Source organism: Haliotis asinina, chromosome 2, assembly GCF_037392515.1.
Source record: "Haliotis asinina isolate JCU_RB_2024 chromosome 2, JCU_Hal_asi_v2, whole genome shotgun sequence".
Classification (NCBI taxonomy): domain Eukaryota; kingdom Metazoa; phylum Mollusca; class Gastropoda; order Lepetellida; family Haliotidae; genus Haliotis; species Haliotis asinina.
Window position 1 is genome coordinate 26,844,076 of NC_090281.1, and position 23,552 is coordinate 26,867,627.

The window sequence follows — 23,552 nt, forward strand, 5'->3', positions numbered from 1 at the left end:
TTTCATATCAGCTTGAATTTATGAGACGTTCCACCATTTATTATTTACCTTACCTTGAATTTACCTGACAATTTCTGTCACCTTTGACTACTGAATTTCTGACAAAAAACTGACAAGTGAAATGAGTAAGAACTTACGATAATGAAATACTGGAGTCTTGAGCACGGTGAGAGATGCCACCATTCATGATAGGGTTGTTGTTGGGCTCAATCCTCAGTCCTGGATTGAGAGAGGGAATATGTAATGAAACACTAACAATACATTTGCCCGGTAGTAATGGCAGCATTATTTTTTGTGTGTTTCTCTTTGTCCGACCAATCCTAATTTCATTGATGATCACACACCCCTTCAAACCCCCAACTCCCCTCCCCTAAACACAACAATTTTTTGTTTTTTTCATTCAAACAACACTGGCTTGAACTTTTTGGCAACTTTCAATCGCTTGGTATTGGTAATTATCCAAACCTTTTTGAAGAATGAATTTGGAGTTCCACTCAAGACTAACCATAAGTCTTTCATATGTAATGGTTAAAAGAGTACAAAAAATGTGAGTTTATTCGTTCTTTAACATAACCTGGAGGCAAGATAAAAAGTGATATTCCCTACCTGTCATGGTATAATTCCAGTTATCCTGCAGTATCAGTGGGATGCCTGGGGTGGTTAGCTTGCAGGACTTGATTGTCGTCAGTGTATGCATACGATCAAACTCCTGTAAGTAGTCCTCTATTTCCTGATCAGTGCCTCGCCTGGTTATCTGAATACGAACAAAATAGTTCTGTTAGTAAACACTGAACACTCTGAATGTTATTCAAATGTGATGTGACTAACATGAATGAGGTCTGCGTTATGGAACAGGAGTTGAGTTTTGGTCATTTTCATCGATGAAGAGTTCATGCAGTACTTTCTTGGCAAAATTGTATTCATACCCAGGACAATGATAAGTAAAGTAAGCAAGTAAATGGAGAGTGTTGTTTAATCCTGGTTTGGTACTATTCAAGTTATGGTGGCCTGTAGATAATCAAATCAGTTCAAATCAAACCAGTGGTGGATGTCATGAGCACCATTCCACACAGATTTGGAACCTAACCAGGTGGTCTAAACAAGTGCTCTGACAATATATCGTGTAGTTGTGGAGACCTATTACAGATCATGCCAGCTATTCTCAAAATGTTCGTAGCCCTACGAAATTGTTAAACCCATTCTCAACATATTGGCTACGATCAAAGTTAAGAATTCTTAGAGTTACGAACATTACGAACGTTTCGAGAATAAGGGCTCAGGTCTCTGTGGGTTTCCAAGTCAAAGAGTCAACAATAACTGCAGAAAAACTAAGGATAATTGAACAGGTCATCAAACATACATTGCAATGTGCATGTGTGGTTCATGTACTAACCCTGACTAATGTCTGCTTTATACTGCTAGAATCCTGAAATACCATGATTAAATATAATCATAATATCATATATAATTCTACAAACATCCCCACTCAGATATGGCATAACATTTTAACAACCACCCAGTCTGTGTTATAGCTCCTCAATACCATTCACCAGGCAGGGTAACTCCAAATCTTTTCATAGGGATCAGTTGGTACCAAAATCTACCTATTGGGTGGTCACAGCCAAGTATGACAGAATTCCCTCATTTCAGAACTTTCATGTAAAAACAAATCTCCCTCTTTTGAGGCGTTTCATGTAAAAAGCGGATCTAACTCATTTGAGGTGTTTCAAGTAAAATGGATCTCCCCTATTCAATGTGTTTCATGTAAAAAAATGGACCTCCCTCATTTGAGGTCTTTCATGTTAAAAATGGAACCCCATCATTTGAAGTGTTTCACACGAAAAAAGGATCTCCCTCATTTGAGGTGCCTGATGTAAAAAAACCCTCCTCATTTGAGACATTTCACGTAAAATGGTTAGAAGTTAGAGTGGCTACAAGACAGTTCCTGACCTTTGACCTATCAAGCGTCTCCATAATGTATCTGTCAAGGAGATCATACATGCTGCTGTCATCCCCTGGTTGAGTCTGGAACAGATAGATTCCCTCCCCCATGGGAGCAACACGCCCTGCCTCCAGGGTGAGGAGGCCCCGTCCAGACGACTCGTAACATCGGATGCTCTTGATTGGCCACTGTGCTATGATACATCGCGATTGCTGAAAGGACGAAAGCGATGATACAAATCCTGCTTCTATGATTTTGTGCTCTACCAATAAATTTGATGTAATTAGTGTCTAGTGTGAGGTATCAATTCACTTACACAATAGATGCGCTTGGCACAATAAATATATTTTCATCCTACACTCTATGCATATAAACCACATTATTTTGCATATTATGCAATTCCAGCACATAATAAATATGCATGAATAACACCTGGTATTATGTGTATTGCCAGAGTATATATATTGTATCCCACTAGACTAATACTTCGTGTCTGATCATATATAATTTTTATAGAAACAAACAATTCCTTTTAAACTGAACAGGAGCCCAAGTGGGATGGGAGATTCAGAAGCCAGACCTGAGTAAATCTACACATGCTTTATTTCGGCATTTACCTTTTTCAGAAAGGGCTGGGCAGAAGGGCACGTTTCAGGGACTGTGAGACAGACTAGTAGATATCATGCTTCGCTCCTGTACTGCCAGGGTATATATCATATATCCTTCCTGTACCATAAGTATATATATCTTGTATCTCACCTTTAATGCCAGTGTCATGCCCCAGGGCGAGGCATGTAAGATGCAGGTTGTGCTGACCGCTCCCATCCGGCGCATCGCCTCTGAGTTTTCTGGCTGGACCATGATCATATTGTCTGGAAAAAACATGGAGCAACTCATTAACTGCTCCCTAGCGAGTAGTACACAAGCAAAGCTTAACAACACATAGAATGCTTATTCAGATGAAGCTCAAATCATTTTCATGTTCGTTTTTACATTCTAAACTTTTTTCAATGACTTATCCATTCGTCCTTCATACAGGAAATGCTCTGATTCTTTAAGTATATTCATCATTATCAGTTTGCATCAATACTGCTATACTGTAAAAACTAAACTAGCAACTGTTTTGAGCCACAACAAAGATGGTCAAAGGTTTATTAAATGGTTTCCTGAACTATTGGGCATTGATTGAGCCTTGTGGATAAAACATTGGCTCATCATAATGAAGACCAGTCTTCTAATCCCCATAACATATGTAGTATATCTCTGGTGTCCCCCACAGTGATATTGCTGGAACATTGATAAAAACAACATAATGCTAAAACTGACTCACTCACTCACCCTTAACTACTGAATTTTTCGTTCCCACTGTGGGAATTTTTTAACAGGCCCACTCTCAAACTCAAGGAAAGAAAGACTTTTGACAACAAAACTCCACTATGTCCTCTTTGTTGACCAATAAATGTAGGAGTGGCCACACATTAACTCTTGTCTCTACAATATCCCCCACAAAAATCAATCAACTGAACAAAACATTCCCCACTGATAGTGTTCACCACCACAGGAAGAACTTGTGTATTTTCGCATACAAGTGGCTCTTCATGAGACTGTAATTTCTTGAACATTTCATTTCAATACCTCACTTTACTTTTTATGCCCCAACACTTTTCGAATTTCCCAATTTTCCACCCATACCTTTGATGTTTTCCAGCAGGCGAGCTTGTATCTGGAGAATGAAGACAAACATGTCCATGGCTTTCTGTTCCTCTGCCGACAAACACACTTGATTTTCTGGTGTTGTCAATTCAAACACAAAAGCTCGGTTTTTGGTATTCGGAAGTTTCTCTATCCTGAACGAAGGATGCAGCCATATCCGTCCTGAAATAGTGATGGAGACACACATGTTAAATAAATGCTGCAGTTTCAGATGCCTTGAATAATCTACATCTTATACCATGCTTTATTTCATTTCATGTCAGATGGATACAATGCATGAAGACCATTTCTTGCTGAAAGAGGTGTAAAATCAAAACTCACTCCCTCTATGAAATTAGTCTCTGAATATACATGTATATCAATTTGACTGTAACAAATATACCAGTTTATACCTTAAAGGAACCCTAGGGAGATGAGAGATTCACGAACCTCAGGAAATCTAGACTTGCTTTATTTAGGGCTTTAGCATTGCAGGGAAGGCTAGGCAGTAGGGAAAAATAATGTGGTTCAGAGTCTGTGAGATTTCTAAATGATACTCCATGAATCAGCTTGGGCTGCTTGAAAATAAAGCATTTTTGCCTGAATATTATTCTTGACTTTCATGTCAATTAATTTTAGAAGAATCATTTGTTCATGACATTATGTTTAAGCAAAACATCATTCATCACTTGAAGTTACATGAAATGGTACCGGTAGATAAGAATAACCTTGTCAAGCGAAGCATATTCAAGCTCAGAATTGGAAGAAAAGCATGAACATCAATGGGGCCTTGTTATAAACTGAATATTTATACTTTACACTTTATATATCAACACCACCACCATCATCGTTATCGTCATTATCATCAACACCACCACCGTCGTCATCATCGTCATCGTCATCAACATCCATATCCACCACTCTTCTACCACGATCCCCAGAACCATGCCATATGATCAATGTGACTACTGAGCAGTACCAACCTCCTCACACCCTGTCCTTACACCCTGTCCTCACACCCTGTCCACACACCCTGTCCACTCCACAATTTCCCCTTCCCCCTACACACTTCTAGTTCCCTCTAATGACCTTACTTGTAAACATTATAATCAATATCTAGACCCTCTACTGTTCTGACACTATATCCAAAACCATACCATATCTCACCTCAGACTCCCCACAAGTACCCCCTTCATAGTCTGTTATACAGACCCTGAAGATAAAAGACTGTATACAACTTACTGTACTAGTCAGCTCTAAAGCCACATTCTCAAAGGAATGTATGCTTTACAATAAGAACTGCCATGACCACATTCATTCATTCATTCATTCATTCCCTCCCTCTATGCATATGCCCTTACACCATTCTTCCTCACACCCCCAACACACTCACACCTCCACCCCCCAAAAACTCTTCACCCTCAATTGCTCCCTTCCCTCTCATCTCCCATGATTCATACCCTGCAGTGTAAACAAATTACTAGACATGAAAGTAATTGTTCAGCAAAAGAAAAAAACATAACACAAAACAGGTGCTTGTCTCCATCAGGCTGTTGATGAGCCCCTCCCTGCTGTTACCTGCCTCCCTCTGGCTGTGCATTCCTAGCATAGCCCCACGTACCTACCTACGCAGCCAGGAACACATATACCAGTATATACACTAAGTATGTGCACCAGTTTCACAGCAGTTCATGTACTCTTTATTAGTGGCTCAGAATACATTATACATTCTCCGAATTTGTTGGATCTACTACCCATGGTCAGCCATTACCAGGTGTTATGGAAATTACTTGCTCCTATGTAAAATGCATTCTCAGTCACGGCCGTAAAATATTGTTAAGCTCCCAGCAGGAAATTTGGATATCGTCATTTGTGATTTTTCTCCTTAAACCTGCCCTTTTTGTGACGCTGTCTCACTGGGGATCCTTTTTGATTCAATTTTAGTTTAGTTTCTATCACAGCTGCATTATAAACATGATTTTAACACTTTATGTATTAATGTATATCTAATGAATAACAGGTATTATAATTTTAAACATTAAAGCATTTCTGAAAGCAAAACTCATGCATATTTAGTGCCCATGATATTTCTATGCAAGATATATCTATTTACGTAGACTAAGCAATATAGTAAATCAGGATAACACGTTATTTCAAAATCATCACACAAATCTGTTCACCACAAGTATGATTCTCATTTTAAACAATTAAACTGCAGATCATTCTGTGGTATGTGATAAGCTACCCAGGCAACATTCTTGCTTGCTTAAAATAAAAACAAAAAATTGACCACACCCAGTGACACTGCTTTTGTTTCCTGATTAACTGGGCGAGGCTTGTGCTGCATTGTTTGGTCAACAGTGTCACTGATAATAAGGTAAACTGTCTGTGAAATTATTGTTCTTGACATATTTATTTTATCAACGTCATGTGTACTACACCTAATTTTACAGTCTTAAACAGCAAAATAATTACTCATGAACTTGAAGTTTTGTAGATGTAAATATCCTAACTTAAACAGTTCCAGAACTTTAAACTTTAAAAATAAACCATCAAAATACAATCTACAAAAGTCAACCACTTCATTATGTCATCATCATCATCATCATCATCGTCGTCATCATCATCGTCATCATCATCATCATCATCATCATCATCACCATCATCATCATCATCATCATAGCTACCACTACAGTCATATCACAATCACAGTCAAATCGTAATTTTGTCATGTCCATTGATGATTTATCTTTCTTTATATAGTAAGTGATAACAGAAATACTCCAAACTAAGTATGTCCTCTAAATGTAGATATCATGGATATCTCCGTTACTTGGAAACGATTGTTCTGTGTGGCCCACTAGAGTTTCCCACAACTGGAGAGGTATTGTCCTTCAAAGGGAATACCATTCAAGGTCGTTTGAGGCAGGAAAAAGAAACAAGCAGCAAAACCAGTTTAATTTGATCCTGTACAAACTCCATATGTCATACAACATTGTGTGCCTCAATACTGGGTCAGGATTATTCTTATTCACACAATTATGTTATTCTTTCATTGCATGGCTAAAACGTATTCATTTCAGTTGAGCAGTATCTCAAAACATTCAGGATTTCAAAACATTAAAATCTGTTGCCAGTGTCATGTGTCTTACACCTTGTTGCAACAAGTCAAGGCTTGTCAACTTTAGTTTACATTGTGCAATTCAATGTCAATAAACCCTCTATGTAACACCACTGTAAAATCAGACTGCCAGTCTTTTTTTCTCAATAACAGAGCTGGTATTGAGGACATCAAGCCACAAACCTCTTTCTTCTGTTTCATTTGTCTATGGTCCTGCAGAAAAGTTTTATGCTTCACTCCTCAGATCACATTCAAATCTAGTCTGTCGTACAGACCCTGAAGAATATATATCCAAGAAAGCCCACTTAAGTCTCGAAAATGTTGCAGTTCTAGATTTCCATAGCTTCAGGACGAAAATGAAGAAAGTCTCAGGGCTCCATTTCATTACATTAATTTTTTTTCACTATGAACGTTTTTTCAGTAAAATATGTTCATTTCAGAGACTAGCAGTTAGGCTAATTCAAATCCAGTATCTTGAGTTGTACATAGTAAAATTCATATCATACTGACGTGGAAAGACCAACTTAACAGATCCACAACAAACTTAACAGATCCACAACAGACCAACCAAACAGTACCACAGCAGACCAATTTACAGTTCCAAAGCAGGTGAACTTGAAAAGAATTTTGAAACATTTTCAACTGTCAACCTACTTGGAAAATACAGATGGGAGATTCCTAAGTGAGTATTTGAACATTCAGAATTTCCTCTGTCAACTGCAATAAACATACTAATACATGTTTAATTTAATTAACTGCAAACAGCACAAAATATTCCGTAATGGGAACAATAGCAGTAAATGTAAAAAGCACAAAATATTCCTTAATGGGAACAATAGCAGTAAATGTAAAAAGCACAAAATATTCCATAATAGGAACAATAACAGTAAATGTAAAAAGCACAAAATATTCCTTAATGGGAACAATAACAGTAAATGTAAATACCTGAGTGCATAACTATTAGCATTTTGTTGAATTTTATTTTGTATTCAGAACAATGACCTCTCATGAATCCCAATAACAGTGATCAATCTTCTAATGTCTGATGTGATGTTTGACACTTTACTTAGTTCTCCCCATATGATAACACCTGGCATATTGCTGAGATAGACAATTATCATATAATCACTCAATTCAAACAAGACATGTCACAACAAGGCACTCAAGAATGGACTTCATACATTGTAGCAAAGCAAGGATTGACCTCGACTCACAAACACAGCCGTTGCAGGGATTCCAATCCTTAGTTTTAAGGGTCCATGTAGACATTTTAACTGTCCTGTGAAGTAACAATTTAAAGAAATGTATGTTTGATAATATCTTTTGAGCCTGGAATGAATCATTGACCTTGTGGACTGATGGGTGAAATGATGGGTGTAACTGTTCTGAAAGAAACCAGCAAAAACTTAGTTACAGATGTATTGTGGGTACAGCAAGTAATACTCTGTCTGGGTACAGCGAGTAATACTGTCTGGGTACAGTGAGTAATACTCTGTCTGGGTACAGTGAGTAATTGTCTGGGTACAGCGAGTAATACTCTGTCTGGGTACAGCGAGTAATACTCTGTCTGGGTACAGTGAGTAATACTCTGTCTCCCTGGATATAGTGAATCCTCTTGCTGCATCCATTCTCTAACAGGGTCCATACAGAATTTCATCACCAAAATTTAAGGCTTTTTCAAGGCATTTCTAGGCAAAATTAAGGCCAATATGACAAGCAATCATAAAAGTAAACCTAACAAATGTAATAAAAAAATCACAAAATCTCAACACAGGTTTAATCTCAATCTCACAATTAAAACGGCATAATGCAAAACTTTACCTATACAGACACCAAGGCTTAAGACCAGTAGACCTCACTAAGTCTGTAGCCATCCAAACACCATGAACACCAATGAAAGAATATATCAGGAAAGTATTTCCATACCTTGAAACCAAACTTGTAAAACAATTGTAAGCAATTTATTTTACAAGCACCCACACCCACACTTTAGATGTTACTTTTCAGGCACAATCTTCATGTCATCAAACTTTAGCATAAAATTCTAGGCTTTTTCAAGGCTTTTAAGTATTTTTCCAGGATTTAAAGGCAAAAATAGATTTTCCAGGCTTTTTGAGACTTAGTGCCCAAATTCCAGGCTTTTTCAAGAATTATGAACCCAGTCTACATTTGTACTGGATAAAATGTATATAAAACAACATCAATGCAAGGGACTGAACCCAGGGATTCTGTGAGCGAGACAAGTAAACACTTTACAATGTAAACTAGCCTAATCTTTGATAACTGATAATAATGCTAATTTTTATCTCAGTCAAGCCCTACATTACATCATTAGCCTGAAATCTGTGTCCAATGACCAGCAACGAAAAGTTAACATGATATCCGTGATACAACATGTAGATGTTGCGATCATGATTTCTTGGCAACAATGTATACTATGTGCACCCCCTCACAAGGAAATGACAAATGCTCTTCACCCACTCCTCTCAAAAACATGCCAATAATATGTCACGAGAACTGGTCAGTTATGTGCTGGCTGCTGTAGATAACATGTTGTAGATAACATGCTAGCAGGCGACACAGAAGTTTTAAAGCCTCCATGTCAAATTTAATGTTAATGCCAGACTAACAGAATTCAAGTCTTACGAGTAATATTTGTTATTTCCAAGATGTGTTGAAAAATTATGTCAATACATGTTCATAATACCAAGTAAAAACATGGTTTATTTGCTGTAGAAAATTTATTTCTAAATTATTACACGGATAAACCATTATAATTCAAGAAATGTGTATTTCATGCTTGAAATATGTTGTTTAATATCATCCACTACGCAAAAAACACTCAGAGACAGACTGAGTATAAAATGTGAAAGACTGCAATAGTATATCGTTACTGCTAAGTAAGAAAATGTAGTCTGTTATGTACTTTCATTATGAAAATAAATTTTGTAGGATTAACATTGAACCCAGTCCTTTTAACTCCAATCAGACCCGTGAAAGTCCCGGGGTAGAATAGGCCTTCAGCAACCCATGATTGCCATAACAGGCAACTATGCTTGTCATAAGAGGCGACTAACGGGATCGGGTGGTCAGACTCGCTGACCTGGTTGACACATGTCATCGGTTCCCAATTGTGCAGATCAATGCTCATGTTGTTGATCACTGGATTGTCTGGTCAAGACTCGATTATTTACAGACCTCTGCCATATAGCTGGAATACTGCTGAGTGCGGTGTAAAACTAAACTCACTCACTAACTTTAACTCCAATCACAGTTGCCTGACCCAATCCATGATAGATTTCCTAATTCTGGACCACTGAGCATGACATCATTCAGTTAGTCATCTCAATCCATAAATAATAAATCATAACAGTTAAGTTCCTGCTGTCTGACCCTTGTTGCTGTCGAACAAGGTGAAAACCTGCTCTATGGATTTCCTGCTCAAACTCTCTAGTGTTGGAAGGTTAGGTTTCACATAACAACCCTGACCCAGAAATAACTGAACCTGAACAACACCAGTCTACAGTTCCTTGGCAAATCTACATTTCCACAGTTACAAAACTTCTTTCCAGTGTTCCATAATACATTTCCATATAACAATATTTCAGTTCTGAGAATTACCGGGAACGATCTTCACATAGCTCTCCGACCACCTCAGATTAAACAGGAAAAAATAAGTTCATTTTCAAATCAGTCAAGCAATGGGTTGCTGTTGATGGACTTCATATGCTAAAATTCCTATTGCTAGGAAAGAAATGCTTTCATTACACTAAATATTCACTAAGGAAAGCTGTTTTGTGACTTTGCTTTATTCAGTCTAAAATTCCACTCTGAAACTGATTTAAGTGGCTGGGAGAGTGCCCTCGGTCCCCAACTCTCGTGTCTAGAAACAGCACACATCTAGACATCTTGTCACAACAACCAACAGCAAACTCTCAAACTAACCCACCTCACATAAGTAAGTAAATCTGAAGGACCAACACACCCTCAATGCAACGCCAACCGGCTAATTGCAAGGAGTCAAGTCGGTTGTTTATGTACTTCAAGATAGTGAAAGGTCACTGCTGAGGGGTAGATACAGCTTTTATTCACCCATGAATGCATACATGATAAGACATGAACAATGATGAAGGGAAAACAATATTTATAGACCAAGGTATAAAAAGCTGTTTCTGCATGACTTGTTGTGGTCATTCTAGCGGAACCAGGCTGCAAGAAATATCATCAACACTACTCTGCTATCGACACTGGTCTACTGTTGACACCAAGTCCGCTGTCAACACTGCTTGTGGACTTGTTTCTAGTCATCGTAAGTGCGTGCTGACTGACTTGGTTGACTGCATTTCAATACCCCTGCACACTCTAAAGAATGTTGAAGAGATCTTGACAGTTCTAGCTGTCTAATGCAACAGTGTAAGGTATTTTGGGGTGAGAATGCTTGTTGAAAATCCTACTGGAGGAGAACACAGAAGATTAAAGCAGACAGGAGGGGAGAGGCAAGGGGAAGAAAAGGGAATGGTACCTGTAGCATGACCCCACCTTTTATGTTAATGGATTACATACATGTGTGTGTGTGTGTATAGTTATCATGAATATGGGTTAGAACTGGTCTTGAGGAACCCATGCTTGTCGTAAGAGGTGACTAATGGGTGTCCAGATTTGCGACATCATCAATGTATGCTATATATATAATGAGAGATATTTTTTTGTTGGCTGAACAGGTTTACTGGCAACTGAGTGCCTCACTCTAAGGGTGTGGGTTCAAATCCCTGGTGGTACTCAACCCAACAAAGTACTAGAATCTGTACTTGACTGAGATTGTGTGACCCCAAAACAACATGCTACATCTGACCAGATTCTCAGTGATGTATTCATACCCTCGGGTAACATTAGATTGGTGTGACATCACAGGGAATGTTCCAGCCACAACTGTTGCAGTTGACCCAGTGCAATGTAACACAATGCCCCAACAAAGGTAATTACCTGTTTTAGATCTGGTGAACACATCAACATGCTTCATAATCACCGACACAGACCACATTACCTCCGCTCAACGCGCATGCTGATCATTCACATTAAGTTATTATACCTTGCTCCAATTAAACTGCTCTACACAAATACCAGTGTACTCAAGCTGGCTCCGTCTGATGGACATCTTGAAGAAAAACCAGAAGCATGTCATGTATATTTGAGCCGTATCCTGAACCAGCATTGTTTACTCGCTGACACCCACCTTAAATCAAATCACTGGCAATCAATTCATCCACACTCACTAATTCAATCATCCCCACCATCCACATCCATAAACATCCACATGTTCACAGACTTTGTCTCTTACTCACGAAAAGACGCATCCAAGTACTCATCCAGACAAAGCCACTACTCCACTGACTCAATTACTCAGCCAAGCCCAGACATGTGTCTACATTCACCAAACTTTCAGACAGATCCACCTACAGGCATTTCCTAAAATCACGAACCCTCAAATACACCCACCTACACATATTCCCTCAACCCACCCTCAGACGAGACCACCTGCAGATAATCCCTAAACTCACCAACCCTCAAACACACCCACCTACAGACATTCCTTACTCATCAACCCTCAGGCGCACCCACCTACAGACGTTCCTTAAACTCACCAACCCTCAAACACACCCACCTACAGACATTGCCTAAACTCACAAACCTTCAGACACACCCACCTACAGACGTTCCTTAAACTCACCAACCCTCAAACACACCCACCTACAGACATTCCTTAGATTCACCAACCCTCAAACACCCACCTACAGACGTTCCTTAAACTCACCAACCCTCGAACACACCCACCTACAGACATTCCTTAGATTCACCAACCTTCAAACACACCCACCTACAGACATTCCTTAAACTCACCAACCCTCAAACACACCCACCTACCCAACAGACATTTCCTAAACTCACCCACCCTCAGACACTCACCTACAGACATTCCTTAAACTCACCCTCAGACACACCCACCAACAGGCATTCAATAAAAACCCAACAACAGACCTATACCTTCAGAAACACATCCTGGGACATGTCTCCACAGACTACCCAATGTTAACTTACCCACTCATCCACCCACAGATATGCCAAGTCGCCTCCACACCAATCCACTTCTCTCATCCCATGGTGTCATTCACACACGGACCTACTTCAACACCAGCATGGGATTTAAGCATGTCACACCATATACCTTTCAAATCATAAATCAGAGCTCAAAAGCCATGTAGCTTCCAGCAGCTTTTCCTCAATGGAGCAGTGGGGTAACCTTGTTGTTGAAGCGTTTGCTCAACACACCAGAGGCCCGGGTTTGATTCCCCATTTGGGTACAATGTGTGAAGCCCATTTCTGGTGTCACACACTCATGAACAAAAAGTAACTTAAAAAACATTTCCAGACCAAACTATCTATAGAGATCCGGGTTTAGAACTGGTCCTCAGCATAGAGGTGACCAGCAAGATCGGATGACATGGTTGGCTGTCAGCGTATTCTAGCTGAATAGATAGATAATCGTGCTGGGTTGTCTGGCCCAGAATCAATTATTTGCAGACTGCTACCATATAGTTGCAGCAGTGGCGAGTGTGGAGTTAACCAACAAAAACATAAAGAAGTACAGATAATGATTGCTAAGAAGGCCCCCCACCCCTTGAACAACCTACACGTTTAGCCAACACCTTTAGCATTCAACAAAACGACTTGGGCAATCACCCCTAACATTTACCCCTGGGTGGCTGTAATGAAGTAACTGCCTGTGACACATCAAGTGGATTCCACTGACAAGCCTGGGGAATGCTATTTCAAGATGAGACAGATAATAAACAGTTGTCTGACCACTAGCACACTGAGACAGATGCACTGTGTTTAATCTTTGCCTCAAGGACATTTTGTGAGGCCCTAGTTCATGTTTTCAACATTCAGGAACAATTTTTCGGTTTAATTGAGCAAAATGTTTACTTGTCTCTACCTGCCATAACAACCAGTCACTGTCGTTCAAAATTTGACTCTTAATACAAGTAAAACCATCAGATTTCATTTAACTCGCAGAGTGTAAAGAGTCAGCTTTATAACATGAAATCCATTGCCTACCAACAACCATTCTCATTTGATAACTCGCCTGCTGTTAACTAATCACATTTGCCTTATTTCAGCACTCGAAACTGCTCACTATGTGGAAATAACTTAATTAGATTGTAAAAGATCCAATATAAATAGTGATAAAGGTGATCAAAAATCTAAATTAAGGTGTCGAATTACATTTTCAATAAACCAAATCGAATATACTTGCAACCCTATACAAGACACATTGCAATGATTTTGTCATTCGGCTGATCAATTTCCAAAAATTATAGTTCTTTTACAAACACAACCATTTCATAATTCCAATTATCCTTACAAAACCTGTATTTTTTTGCAAATTTGAAACCTCTTGCAAACGCACTATCACAAGGATGAAATCTACATTTGAAACCACTAAGCTGAAAACAGGTAATGTATCTCTTAATCCTCCAGTCATTCTGCATCTCAAGCATCACAGCTCTACAGTCACTTGACAGATAATGACTGCTCCCTGTGCTGTAGCTGACAAAGTTTTACATAGCTGAGATGCTAAAAGGGAGGCCCATGTACGTCTTTGTCAATAAACTAGACAAACGTTAAATTGCCAACACACTTAGTCTGGAGTTCAACATCAGTCACGTTCCCTGCACTCACAATGTAGCAATTTGTCCCCGTATTTCTAAACCCTGTGTCAGGGAGTACATAGCTATTATGGCAGTGGAGTTTTCAATAACCTTTGATCACTAACCATGAAGTTAACTTGACGTTTCTGCATGTAGTTCATTGTTTAATTCTGACAGGACAATGATTAATCGTCCTGCTGTTTATAGGAGTTTGGATTGTGTGGTGTGCTAAGAGTCTAACACCGATTGTTCTATAGATATGGGTTAAGTGAGCCATTACTATGGAAACGATGGTCCAGTCACAAAAACACAAGGTTGTTCATTGGATGGTATTATGTTTATGAGGGCCAATGAAAAAACCACCCTGAAGCACTATGTATAAAGACAGTAAACACAGTAAGATAGGAATTATGGACATTCATCACATTTGCAAAATGATCCATGTGTTTCATCAGTTTCCAGGGGTGATGGAGTAACTTTGTGGTTAAAGCATGAGCTCATCTCACCATAGACCAGGGTTCGATTCCCCCAAATGGGCACAATGTGTGAAGCCCATTTCTGATGTCATATGGTGTCGACATACTGCTAAAAGCAGAGTAAACATCACTCACTCACTCACTCACTCACAAGTTCCCATACCATCAGAACTGATAAACAACCATTTGAACTTTGATCAAACATTTTTACACCTGATGACATTATATATCTATACATATTATCAGTTTACTTCACTGAAATCGAAACAACCTTGGAGTTGTTGTTTATTTGTTTTACACTGACAAACCCAAGTCATAATCACTGAATTTTCTAATTGACAAAATTATTAATAATATAATGCTACCAAGTTCCACCTACGTAATAAAGACAAAAGAGCTGTTTGACAAGTGTGTAATCGATCAAAGGTTACAAAGACAAATTACACTATTAACCATCTCCGGCACTTGACCCAGATACCCCCACACACAGTGACTGGGAACGATGTCACGCTTCACACAATGACGAGGCATGCTATACTCCACACCTTACATTATTTTTCAATAGGGACATCTCAATATCCTCCATGCTCACATAATCTTTCAAAAGGATGGGTGGCAGCAACACCTTCAGACTCCTTGCCACAGACCAACTCAATCCCTACCCCACAACTAACTCTCTCACCTGGCACCCTCCCCTAACTCTACCTGCAGTCTGGGGGTCTTTGTTCATGTGGTATTGTAAACACGCCTTTCATTCATTGAAAAGAAATTTCAAATATGCATTTATTCATGGCACGCCATGCAAACATCCATACAATGCTGACGAAGGAAACCTGTTGACTGACCAGCATTTTCCATCTCTCCTATAGATAACTACTTTGTAATTTTATCATTTGCATAACATACACAAACTATTAAAAAAGAATTATTACTTTTTCCCTTTAGCATGCCTATCACTATCAATGTGTGTCATATTGACATGTCCTACATATTACCCTGTTGTGTTAGATGGGCGCAAAGTATTTGTTATGATTCAAATCACCCTCCCACAGACTAAGCATGCATAAATTCCAGCATTCCTCGCCAAACATGCTTAACGTCCAGTCACAACCTACGCGGTCTGCTTTGAGAGCAGAAGGCCATTGTTAAAAAACATAATCAAGATCCCTTCATATCAAATGATGTTTGTTTGCATGTTGTTTAATGCCACATCCAGAAGTATTCCAGTCTCAGGCAAATTCCATTCGTCCACATGTCTGAACCAAAAGACATCTAAAGTCGGTGTAGGCCAATGCTAAGTCTTACCAACACTAAGTCTCAGAAGATATGCTATAAACTATGAACAAAAGGAGCCTCAGTTTGCTGAACATGAGGAAAATCAAGACATGCTTCCTTCAGGCCCTTTGCATTGAGAAAGTACTTGATAGCAGGGAAAATAATGAGTTGAAGGGCTTCTTGGAGTCAGAAGATTGTGCCTAATAGGCATCCAGACTATGGCATTTTATCTGAGGAAAGTAGCCCCATGAAACCAACATAAAGTCAGTCTAGCACATGCTTGTATGCAGGCACACATGTGTATGGTACACCTTGCTATTAAAGTACAATCATATTGAAGATGTCAGACCCAATTTCACCTCTCCTCACCTCACCTCAATGAGCCAAGAGCAATTTGTTTGCATTCGTAAGTGTGAGGCCTTGAATACCACATTGCTAAAGTTATTATGATATTATTCAAAACTGGATTTTTCTAAATTTTGTAAATCCTCTGGAGCTTGGAATGATGGAGTTCAAACTGGAAATTTTTACTGACATTTGCCACCAAGGCAACAGATCAGCACCAGGTCAGGTCAATCCTTCACTAAAGTTTCAACACTTCACTACAGCTCACAGATTCAAAGCATTTCAGATCAATACATTCTCATAATGGTTTCTCAAGCTCTCCCCTTTCATCATAAAAGAATTTCCTATTAGTTCACAACACCAAACAGTCCTCCAACATCACCCAAGTCCACCATGACAAAGCACAATGTCCACCCAGCCGTCCAATATTAAAGTCCTAAATCAAGCAAGTCTACATTTCACCAGCTTCATAATCTTCCATCTCAATGGGCTTCCTTTACAGTTTGACAGGAATTTTTTCTATCAAAATATCATACATTCAGAGATTAAGAGTTAGTCTACCACCTTACCTCCACCATATACAGGGCTCAAGGTCAAGTAACAGGAAGATCTGTTCAGAATTATATAATGGATGCTAAATCTGTGTGTCAGCACTTAAGAGCATTTACCATTCAAGCATACGAAACATGCACTTCCTGTGAATTATCAAATTGAGTTGCACCTGATCATCTCTGTATCCTACTTTGAGAGGAATTAGAAGTTAGAACAGTGAGGAAGGATGACAATAAAACAACTTCTTTATCACAGTGAGAGTGATGGTCTGATGTAGCTTTGAATGAGTGATTTTGGATTTACACTGCTTTTTTTCCAGCAACATCACGGCAGGGGACACAAGAAATGGGCTTCACATTGTACCCATGTGGGACATCAAACCCCAGTCTTCGGCCTAACGAGCGAACGCTTTAACCACTAAGCTACCCAACTGCTCACCCAACACTGAAACACCATTCTCACTGAAATAAAAAAGTTGTTTGTCCATATTTTAACATGGCATCCGTCGTCATCTCTGTACCTACCAACAGACTAAAGACTTTAATTATGAACTGTCACATTGGCATTATTAATGAATAAAAATGTTGTTGGCCGTAATAAATCATCCAAAACTATTGATAATTAATGACAAAATAAATCATGAGCAATTAAGTGATAAACATTCAAATCAAAAGTTTTGAAATATTGACATAAAACCTGTAAATTTTACTCATAATCAAAATCTTAATATACTTTATAACCAGATTTGAAAAACAATACTGTATATTTATGTCTATTCTACGAAGTCAGACATTAAGTAAATCTTCGATATAGGGATTACTCGTGAGGCGTCTGCTCACAATATTTTTAAAACAAACATTTGACAAAGAGTGAGTATCTTTGGGAGTGAGGAGGTCCAAGTGTTGCAGATTCTACAAATATTTACATGAATACAAATCTGCATACAATGCCAGCAGAGCAGAGGTTAGTATCTGGGGTTAAACACTCTCACGGGCCAATCACGATATCAGGGCTCTTTTTATCACCTCCCTAATTAACCCTTTATGGCCCGGTCTTCTGATTTAGGCACCTTTTTACATAATATTCAGTTGTTCATGTCACCAAATATTTGATGCTTCAAAGAACTCTCTTTTACCTTATAGTTCATGTGTACATAAAAAAAGATTTATTAAGAACATCAAAAGGATTTTTTACTCATGCTTTGTCACGTCTGCTTAACACAGAAGGAAATAGCCTGAGGGTATACAGGTTTTTTCATATTTGTCACTTGGCAAAATTCCTGAGAATATGAATAGTGCCAGTAAACCAAGAATCATAATTAAGGCAAAATGTGGGATCGAAACACAGGGCCAAAACGGAACTGGGGATTCATCTATATTTCAAAGTCATGCATTATACAATTGGTGTTCGGAAAGTTACAGAAAAAAGTCACAGATCAAAAGTCAAAATTCTGGCAAGGAAAAAATGGTCACAATAACTGTTTATTACATGTTTAATAAGTTGAATTATGATTATAAATTGCTGGATCAATCACAAATTCAATCATAAATCACAGTTCCTCATGGAGAATCAATCAAAATTCTTCGCTAAATGGAAGGTTCCACCCTTGGCTACAAACATGGCTACACATATACCACGTTTCTTCCTTCTTCTGCCAGTTTGGGAAGGAAACAAATTACATTCGCTTAATTTAATTACTGTTTCAGCAATAAGACATTTCACGATCCACTAGTACATGTATATATTATTAGTATATATATTATTTTACTGAGACTTTACATCTATTACCATTTTTCCTGTGACCTTCTTTCCTACATTCATATTATTTGGGGTCCCAAGTCCAGTGTGCAAAATAGCCACTGGTCCACTAGGCTGTGGCTAGTGAACACCCACTTGGGCCAGTCAATTAAAATCTCCGTAGTCACTGGCCCAACTGGTTAGTGACTTTCCATGGGGACATTTTGTAAATATATCACTTTCTCCGACTTGCTAAGTTATAATGCACTTTTAAATCATGCACAATTATGGCCTGATATAAATGTTCATCACAGTAGCAGCTCAGTGATGAAAAGCTTGTTATGCCAACAATATCTGTTCCATTTTTGTAATCTTTTGTTTAGTTCCTTCATACAAATGTCAGAATAGTGAATTCTTTGTGGGTTAGGAAGACTGATTGACCATCACAATTTGGAAACGCTTTGGCACATAACCCATCTCAAATAGTGACAGCTGTGCCGGGAAAAACACAAAAATGTCTATGATGCCAGGTGCCTCTTTTCAGACATATCAATACGCCAAATTCAGGGCAGTCATGAGCTCACTGAAATATACTATATGGTTGGTACATATTTTGCTAGTAAACATCTAAAACACTGAATTGTTTTTTTTTGTGAAAATGTTTTAACATAATTTGTGAATTACTCATTTTCTTTATTGATGATTTCTAATTTAATAAACGGTTTGTACAAACTGATTAAAGAGCTGGGAAATTAGGTAAACAAATGACAGCATAAGATGTTATATTCTAAAAACATGACCTGGTTTGAAAAATTCAGACAAGATCTAATAATCGACTATCCTACATCAGAATAAATAAGGTTAAAAACCACTGTCCACCAACTATGAAGGCATTTAACCCATGCTTTACACCTCATTCTAAAGGGCAGGCATTCTCATTCTGGAATCTATTGTTAATGTTTGATTGTCTTCATCCTCGTTCAGCACTGCTATACATTTAGGCAATCTGGAATCAGTGGCAATACTTTGAATCGTTGAACTGTTCATACATGGTCAAGTGCCATTGTGCTTAAATGCATGTAGGGACCGTATCATGATACATTTTAACATTTCTCTTCCTAACAATACAGGAATGTTCTCATATACTCACCAAAATCCTATTCTGAGAATTGTAGTGATATGAAACATAAGCTTTGACATTTTAAATATATACTCAAAAGTAGATAATGTTTTAAGATAAAAGTCCATTCCACTGAAAGTTATGACATGTCCCCCAACATGGTCACTTCCAGGAACAACTGATTTGTCAATGTCAGCAATCATGTGATCCTACTTCTGAGAAAAAGACAAAGCCCTGTTGACTCAACTTATTTCACATTCATATGACAGCATCTTATCACGAGTCATATCTCATACACAAACATTTCTAAATGACTTTTCCCTAGGAGCTTTCTGATAATGTATTCTAAACGTTTTTCAAGTCATATCATGTTAACATGCTTGTAGCGTGTGTCATTGTGTTAAGACACTGAGTAAACAAATATTTCAGCTAATGTCCAGTTCTTGTATACACAGACCAATAATATAGTTGGTATCTAAAACTATCGAATTTCACACATGAACCAACTCTTAACTCAAAGTATAAATCATAAATCACATTTCAATTTCTTAAATCATGCCTAACAAAGAACTTTCATTTTCTCTGCAACGATGTCATGAATGTTTTATAGATACCATTCCCAAAAAGTGGGGATATTGTATTTAAATGATTGATAAATTGCAAATGATGACGCCAAAGTGGAAACAGATGTTGAGGAGACATTATAGGAAAATGTGACAATTTATTCCATTACCTTAGCGCTGTTTCATCTGTACGGATATATATATTACATTTTCTCATATGTGCTGGCATTGGCTGTTGTTATGCTCGCAAAATGGAATATTCTCTAAATTTTTTTATGATATATTTCCAGTTCAAAGCAGTCACATGCAACCAAATAAACAAACATACCTAAAACACAGTAATCACTTATTCCTGATATATACAATGCATTGCTGATCAAAAAACAAGTAAACAACATTAAAAGAGTATAATTGCAAATCGAGAGTGCCATATTTTGATCTTGGGTTTACTTCCTACAAAATGAAGCAGCCCAGCCACATCACAGAGCCCAGTCAGAGTCAGTGGTTGTGCATTCAAGGGTGACGAATCCTTTTTATTGGCCACTGGTTCATTTGCCGAAAAGCTTAGTCGGCTCTTTGTTTATGGCTTATAAGCCTGACAGGTGTTAATTTCAAATTGCATGAGGTCAATGATTGAAGTTGTGCATTGCATATTGTCATTAGCAGGCAGGCAAGCAGATACATAGGTGTCAATAAACTAGATATTGATCACTTATCGCAATCAACATGTTTTTTCATGGAACGAGTAGAATATTTACTTGTTTGTGTACCCAACCAAGATTATACTACTGCTCACGACCTCATACTCTGGGCAGACATACTGTTTCAATCTCCGAGAACCTATTCCCTGTGCATGCATTATGCACACAGCGCAGCACAGCTGTTGAAACCACTTTTTCCCCCAGCGCTGGGGAAAATTAATGAATCATTACAACTCTGACTTCATTTGCTTTTTTTCATTGCGTTTTTTTTCTTCTCAACTTTATATGTTGAATTTTGATGTTCTGAGGATTATAGACATTTATAGGCATTTTTGATGATTTGTACCGAAAGGTACCAGAATCTGCAAAGCTGTGTTTTACGTTGCTTGTGACCGTTAACAATATTCAAGCTAATATCATAAGTTAGCCTGTAAACAATTGAATTTGGACCCAGAATCCTTTAACTGATATGACAAACAATGAACACAGGTTTCTCCAAAGGGGTCTCCTTTAACCTGGAATTGCCGAAAGTGATCATGATGAAAATGTCCATACATCATCCTGTTACTATCCAAGGACCTTTTTACATACTGCAATCGGAAATTTCATTAAATGTTTCATAGCAACAGGCTTCTTATTACTTTCTGAAAACAGTCCTGTTAATAAATCATAATAATCCTGTATAAATAAGACACAGAAATTTGATATCCCATTTCAGAGTTGATCCTATTGTTTATTTTATGGATTCCACTGGTCACTACTCATAATGTCATCCTTTTCTTTAAGGTATAAAATCTTTGAAAAATGTCCAAAAGAGATAACTTTCTTCTAAATTTAGATATGGTTTGTTCTTTTCTAATCAGAAAATACCAGGGTGACTGATCAGAAAACACCAGGGTGAATAACATCACGGAAGTTAAATCTTGCAAAAAACAACCAATTAGAGCTTGGTAACAAAATAAAAGAGACCTGTGAAGACGCACCCATGAAAATGACAAACGTCATGACAACCTCTGTGATGAGGTCAAATGGTAGTTAATACATTTAGTAAACAAACAACAATAAATCTCTTCATACTGTTGACAGGTGCACTCACTAAGACAGAGAGAGGATAGGAAGGGAGTACATGCTTCAAGGATACTGGTCTGTTTTCTGAATGAGTTGACTTATAGTCTGTTTCACACACGGTCCCTAATCTGGATTATTTTCCCTTCTGTCTAGACGTTTCTGCAACACTAAAGAACTAAATGACACAAGACAAGATTTTCATCATCTTCTGAACCTCTAACTCCATTGGGGCTCCTTTCCCATTTAAAAGGATTTTTTTTATTCTATAAAATGTCATACAATTCAGAGAACAAGCATTAGTCCAGCAATGCAGAAGTGACCAGAATTTCAGTAATCTTATTATTCCTATAGGATATTTATATAGCGCACATATCCTCGCAACTAGTTCATGTTTCCTCTTTAAGCACTGGTATTTGTATTGTACGTTTATATGCTTGTGTACAATTATATAATTCATATACATGGAACACAAAGCTACTCCTTTATACACAGTTGCCATAAAAGGCGACTATGCTTGTCGTAAGAGGCGACTAACGGGATCGGGTGGTCAGGCTCGCTGACTTGATTGACACATGTCATCGGTTCCCAATTGCGCAGATCGATGCTCATGTTGTTGATCACTGGATTGTCTGGTCCAGACTCGATTATTTACAGACCTCCGCCATATAGCTGTAATATTGCTGAGTGCGGCGTAAAACTAAACTCACTCACTTATACACAGATTATTTGCACAATGGGCTCATTCAAACATTTCTGGAGAAATAAATAAGAATTTCATCCAACTAAAATTCAGGTTAGCAAATCTGGCAGTCTTTACACATGCTGTGGTTGAATGCTTATTGTCATTCCTATCAGAGGAAGACAGCAGTTTCAAATGGTGACATGATTGGGGCATGTCTTGCCAGTCACAAATACACACGAAAGCTTCGCTGATCTGTCTTAACAACTGTTTTTACTTTTAGTATCCACAGCTATATAACCACCAGTCAGTTAAGTCTGGGGAGGTGGGGTGGCTCCATGGTTTAAATTTTGTTCGTCATGCCACGGACACCAGTTTGATTTCCTACATGGGAAACACTGCGTGAAGCCCATCTCTAGTCTTCCTCACTATGAAATTAGTGTAATATTGCTATAAGGAGAGTAAAACCACAGACTCTCAGCTAAGCAATTTAATCATAATCACAAAATCACTTTTCAGTTCTGTAACAATCCTTGTTAACAACTTTTTTGCTTCAGCATATAATGGCTCAT

General features: G+C 38.2%; 1 protein-coding gene across 1 annotated transcript in view; it reads right to left on the minus strand.

Moving 5' to 3' along the window:
• Positions 1 to 23,552, minus strand: part of LOC137273494 (uncharacterized) — a 32,816-nt gene that overhangs the window by 6,891 nt on the left and 2,373 nt on the right. The window contains exons 3-7 of the mRNA XM_067806207.1: positions 3,635 to 3,817; positions 2,702 to 2,814; positions 1,951 to 2,154; positions 607 to 754; positions 138 to 219 (exon numbers count right to left, since the gene is read on the minus strand). Coding sequence (XP_067662308.1) covers positions 138 to 219; positions 607 to 754; positions 1,951 to 2,154; positions 2,702 to 2,814; positions 3,635 to 3,817 — 730 coding nt within the window. The remainder of the gene's footprint in view (positions 1 to 137; positions 220 to 606; positions 755 to 1,950; positions 2,155 to 2,701; positions 2,815 to 3,634; positions 3,818 to 23,552) is intronic.